At 41.8% G+C, this 5,802-nt stretch overlaps 1 protein-coding gene across 1 annotated transcript; it reads right to left on the bottom strand.

Moving 5' to 3' along the window:
• Positions 1-303: 303 nt before the first annotated feature.
• On the bottom strand, positions 304-5,376 carry LOC121842374 (chloride transport protein 6-like). The gene is made up of 3 exons (XM_042312352.1): positions 5,219-5,376; positions 4,512-4,619; positions 304-1,748 (listed from the first exon to the last, which is right to left on the bottom strand). Exons 1-3 carry the CDS (start codon positions 5,318-5,320, stop codon positions 1,647-1,649), a joined length of 312 nt encoding a protein of 103 aa, XP_042168286.1. The 5' UTR covers positions 5,321-5,376; the 3' UTR covers positions 304-1,646.
• Between the last annotated feature and the right edge of the window lie 426 nt (positions 5,377-5,802).

The following is a 5,802-nucleotide window of genomic DNA, read 5'->3' as shown; positions in this document are numbered from 1 at the left end:
ATTTGGCCATAGTGGAGTTTGGAGTGTGACTGTTTGAGGTTGTGGACAGGTGTCTTTCAAAGTTCAAACAGGTGCCATTCATACAGGTAACGAGTGAAGGACAGAGAAGCCTCTTAAAGAAGAAGTTACAGGTCTGTGAGAGCCAGAAATCTTGCTTGTTTGTAGGTGACCAAATACTTATTTTCCACCATAATTTGCAAATAAATTCATAAAAAATCCTACAATGTGATTTTCTGGATTTTTTTTTTTCATTTTGTCTGTCATAGTTGAAGTGTACCTATGATGAAAATTACAGGCCTCTCTCATCTTTTTAAGTGGGAGAACTTGCTCAATTGGTGGCTGACTAAATACTTTTTTGCCCCACTGTATTATGCATGGAAATAAGAAAATCACAGCGAGACGCAAATTAAGGGCATGCAGCCCGCAGGCCGCGCAATTAAGTACCAGTGCCATACACAGTCGGGCAACTTCCTAGTTACACACATCAACTTAACAAGACAGCCATTACTGCCGTATCCCAATCTACACCATCCCTTGAGTCATGTGATGATGTCATATTACAGATTCTACCTTTAAACTACCACCATTTTTTGTTGGCACAAAACTACTTCCATTCATTTGTATGAGTTACCTTCAGACGTTTCCCGTGACACTTGTGGTTGGGTCGTAGAGCAAAAGGTAGAACACAATAGTGTTTGTGAGAGTTTGTAGGCCAAACCATTCGGACGCTATAGACGTTTTTGTGACAATACCGATTTTCAGGATGTTTCATGGTCTGACAAACACAGCTGTAGCTCGGCCACCTTCAACCGCAGATGCGGTATGCCTGACATAGGCGGATGTGGTGGATTGTTACGCAGCCCATGCAAAAACACTGATATCTCTGGCTTAACCTGACAGATTTTGATGGGGGTATTTTTGTTATGTTACATAGATTGACACACGGGTACGCCAATAGACTCTTAAGGATTAATACTGACAAACAGACATCCACCATTTTCTGTCTAGAAAATATGCTGAGCCTTCCTTGGCCCAGCATATTTAGTCAAAATAACAAAAATAAAATGAATAAACTTTTGTCGATTCCATTCCACTCTCATAACCCTGTTGGCTGAATATTTGTGAGAACAACTGTCTGTTGTTCAGCTTCACATATGCAAGTGAAATTATGCATTGCTGTGTTAATGTAGCTCCAAACATATCCCTTGATTTGAAACGGTCCCTAATCTCGATCTCTTGATGAGCCTACTTTGATCGAAGCCCTGGCGGAACAGTGAAATTGTTTTTGTGCAAATATATAGAATAGAACATTTAAATATACAGTACACATAACATTTTAAAAATACAGTCAGAAATCTAAACAAAAGTGCTACAGTGATAATGATGATGAATCTTGGTTGGTTGGTTGGTAAAGCATGAAAATGTGTTGGGACATGGAGGACGTCTTTGGGTGATAGAAGGCTCTTCAGCAGTCAAAAGTCACCAGCTTTCATTACAAGGGGTGTGTGCCTATTATCTCATACAGAGAATGGATGCTGTGCGGTTGGGTGTGTGTAATGGATAAGACATGGAAAAGCATGGCACAGATCCAGTTACAGGGGGATTGTGTCCCAAGGACAGCAAGACGCAGGCGGCTCTTGTCGGCTTTAAAGACTGGACTCTGGAGCTGAAATGGTGATGTAGTGCTGTCTGAGTTTCACCAAAAGGAACTCGTGGGTTAAATTGTGTCGTGTGATTATTCCCACAATCTGAAAGAGAAGGTACAGACAGGGACATCATGGAGCAAATTGCTTCCTCTACTCTACTCTACTCTATTAATTAGCTACAGTAGTTAATTGAGAAAGCAATTTCTCTGCTTAGTGCTTCTATGCAAAATTCTAGAGCTCGTTTTGACAGATAAAATAAGTCGAGTTACTCACTTGAAGCTGCGTTTATGTCAGAGAGAATGTTGATAATTCATGCCGGTTTAAATTTGAACAATATGGACATTTAATACATACTGTGTCAAGTACTTGAAATGAGTCTATGGTGTGTCTGTCTTTATGATGGACCAACAGAGACATGTTGCGATGTGAATGGTTATTATTATAAATCGGGGTTGTATTCACTAGGCTCCAAACAGAAGGAAACAAAGGACCTAAGACAGGGAATTTTGAAAAACTGAGTTTAAATGTATTTGGGTAAGGTGTATGTAAAATTCTGACTTTAACTGTATATAGTACTGTGCGTTTGCTAGCCTCTGTTCTGGGCTAGGGGACTGTGAAGAGACCTCTGGTGGCATGTCTTGTGGGGTATGTATAAGTGTCTGAGCTGTGTGGTAACCGATTTAACAGATAGTTCGGTACTTTTAACACGTCAATACCTCTCACAAAGACCAGTAGTCAATCTCTCATCTACTTTGAGCCATGAGAGATTCATATGCATGTTGTTGATATTAGTCTTCTGTGTACATTTAAGGGCCAGACATTCTGCTCTGTTCTGGGTCAACTGTAATTTGCCTATGTCCCTCTATGCAGCACTTGACCATATAATGGCGTCGAAGGAGATGCACGCCATTTTACGAACCCATAACCAATTGTGCTATTGTGTATATTTTTTCATGTTATTTGTAACTTATTTTGTATATAATGTTTCTGCCACTGTGTCTTATGACCAAAAAGAGCTTCTTGATATCAGGACAGCGATTACTAACCCCGTACTGGAGAAATTCTTCTCCTTCAACGAGTCGGACGGGAAGGATTTACTCCAGACACCCGACAAAACCTTCATCCCCGGCATTCGCAGGGTAATCTAACTTTACCATCGGTCCTATTAGCCAACGTACAATCAATCAATAATAAAAAAGACAAACTACGAGCATGTATATCCTACCAACCGGACATTAAAAACTGTAATATCTTATGTTTCACAGAGTCGTGGCTGAACGACGACATGATTAACATACAGGTGGCGGGTTTTAAGCTTATTCGGCAGGATAGAACAGCAGCCTCTGGTAAGACAAGGGGCGGCGGCCTATGTATATTTGTAAACAACAGCTGGTGCACGAAATCTAAGGAAGTCTCAGGGTTTGGATCAACTGAGTTAGAGTATGTCATGATAAGCTGTAGCCCACACAATTCACCCAGAGAGTTTACATCTATATTTTTTGTAGCTGTCTATATACCACCGCAGACCGATGCTGGCACTTAGACCACACTCAATGAGTTGTTTACGGCCATAAGCAAACAGGAAAACGCTCATCCAGAGGCGGCACTCCTAGTGGACGGGGACTTTAATGCAGGGAAACTCAAATCAGTTTTACCTAATTTCTATCAGCATGTTAAATGTGCAACCAGAGGGAAAAAAACTCTAGACCACCTCTACTCCACACACAGAGATGCGTACAAAGCTCTCCCTCGCCCTCCATTTGGCAAATTTGACCATAATTCTATCCTCCTGATTCCTCTTACAAGCAAAAACTAAAGCAGGAGGCACCAGTGACTTGGTCAATAAGAAAGTGGTCAGATGAAGCAGATGCTAAACTACAGGACTGTTTTTCTAGCACAGACTGGAATATGTTCCGGGATTCTTCCGATGGCACCGAGGAGTACACCACATCAGTCACTGGCTTCATCAATATGTGCATCGATGACGTCGTCCCCACAGTGACCGTACATACGTGCACCAACCAGAAGCCATGGATTACAGGCAACATCCGTACTGAGCTAAAGGGTAGAGCTGCCACTTTCAATGAGTGGGACTCTAACCCGGAAACGTATAAGAAATCCCGCTATGCCCTCTGACAAACAATCAAACAGGTAAAGAGTCAATACAGGACTAAGATTGAACCGTACTACACCGGCTCTGACGCTCGTCGGATGTGGCAAGGCTTGCAAACTATTACAGACTACAAAGGGAAGCACAGCCATGAGCTGCCCAGTGACACAAACCTACCAGATGAGCTAAATTACGTCTATGCTCGCTTCGAGGCAAGCCACACTGAAACATGCATGAGAGCACCAGCTCTTCTGGATGACTGTTTGATCACATTATTCCCAACTAGATTTAGATGAGGTTCAGGGTTTAACAAATGATTTGTCCCAAATACAATGCTTTTAGTTTTCGATATATTTAGGACTAGCTTATTACTAGCCACCCATTCTAAAAATGACTGCAGCTCTTTGTTAGGGATTTAAGTGATTTACTTCCCGTGGTAGCTTATGTGTATAATGTTGAGTCATCGGCGTACATAGACACACAGGCTATATTCAATGCTAGTAGTAGGTCATTAGCAAAAAGGAGAACAGTAGAGATCTAAGACAGCTGCCTTGAAGAACACCACACTCTATCTGGTTTACGTTAGAGAGGCTTCCATTAAAGAAAACCCTCTGTGTTCTATTAGATAGGTAGCTCTCAATCCACGATATGGCAGATAACACATATGTTTTTTCAGCAACAGATTATGATCGATAATATAAGAAGCTCCATTGAAGTCTAACAACACAGCTCCTGTGTGATGGACTGGGTCATACCACTATCATGCGGGGGTTGAGGAGGGCCAGGTCCAAGTTGTGGATGTCTGGGAAACAGGGGTAGTCCTCAGTCATCTCAGCGTATGACAGTCTGGGCTGCGTGGCACTCTATGTGGACGCACAGACATACAGTGAAAGAGAACAGTGCACAAACACAGACACTCCTTCACTTCCTCTCTCCCCTAGACACACTGACTAACTCCTGGGTCATATTCATTAGTACATAGCACAAAGTAGCAAAACGTAGCAAAACATTTTGCAACGGAGAACAAGAATGAGAGTGAAGGTAGTTCCTCCACAGTTTCTTCCATTTGGTGCCTAATGAACACTAGGGCTGGGAACTGCCAGGGACCTCACAATATGATATTATCACAATACTTAGGTGAGAAACTATATGTATTACGATTCTTTAAGTCACACTATTTTATATATTCCGAATCGATACTCTGATTTTATTGTGATTCGATGTTCAAACATACAGCTCACTACATGTCTGCTGCAGAGGAACAAAAGAGCCATGAGTAAACAAGTTTTGAGCAGTCATGGAAATGAAAGTGCTGAAAGTGCTGAAAACATGTTGGCTCACCATATAAAAAGATTAAAATCAAGATAAGATTAAGATAATCTCGCAATAATCTTTTGTGTAAATGTTTCCTCCCCATCACTAACTAATACGACCCTCATGAGGAGTGGATTGGAACACTAACCGACTGTTCTCTGTGTAGCAGACACCACGGATGAGCAGGTTGACCAACTGGGACCGCAAAGATGATGCTGTGGAAGGTCAGAGGTCGGAAGCGCTCTTCCATGGTCCACTCCTCGCTTAGTGGACTGGTCTGGATACAGATTAGGGTAGGGCACGTGTCTAGAAAGATACACACAGAAACACACGTCAGCACAACATTTTCTCCAAATAAAAAACACCAGACTGACTCATCACAGTTAATGGGAACTATCTATGTTTTACCTGCTTCTCCTTCTAAACATGCTTGCTAATTAAATAGAGGATGGGTCATTACCTGGTTTATGACTGCAGTAATGGGGTAAAGACATCAGTGCTAACATGTGGTTATGACTTCAGTGGTTAGAACATACCATAGTATCTGTTTGGACACATCACCTAGTAGTCAAGCATTATGTGTCTGCTACGTAGGTAACTCTGCACTCTTCTTGGGAACGGGAAGGTATGAGCATCTTCACACTTCTCACGGGTAACGAAGAAGATGTACCGATGTATACATTAAGACCTACATCAAGACTTAGAAGCCATATGTTTACATATTGACCAAGA

Source organism: Oncorhynchus tshawytscha, unplaced genomic scaffold, assembly GCF_018296145.1.
Source record: "Oncorhynchus tshawytscha isolate Ot180627B unplaced genomic scaffold, Otsh_v2.0 Un_contig_14890_pilon_pilon, whole genome shotgun sequence".
Classification (NCBI taxonomy): Eukaryota; Metazoa; Chordata; class Actinopteri; order Salmoniformes; family Salmonidae; genus Oncorhynchus; species Oncorhynchus tshawytscha.
The sequence above is the reverse complement of the archived record's forward strand: the minus strand, read 5'-3'. Positions and strand labels throughout refer to the sequence as shown.

Bases quoted from the DNA above. Each gene is read 5' to 3' on its own strand.
- LOC121842374 (XM_042312352.1), bottom strand. From the start codon at position 5,320: ATGGAAGAGCGCTTCCGACCTCTGACCTTCCACAGCATCATCTTTGCG. The intron at 4,620-5,218 runs GTTAGTGTTCCA...GCGTCCACATAG, and splicing joins TGCTACACAGAGAACAGTCG to AGTGCCACGCAGCCCAGACT. The intron at 1,749-4,511 runs GTATGACCCAGT...CTTCTCTTTCAG, and splicing joins TCAACCCCCGCATGATAGTG to ATTGTGGGAATAATCACACG.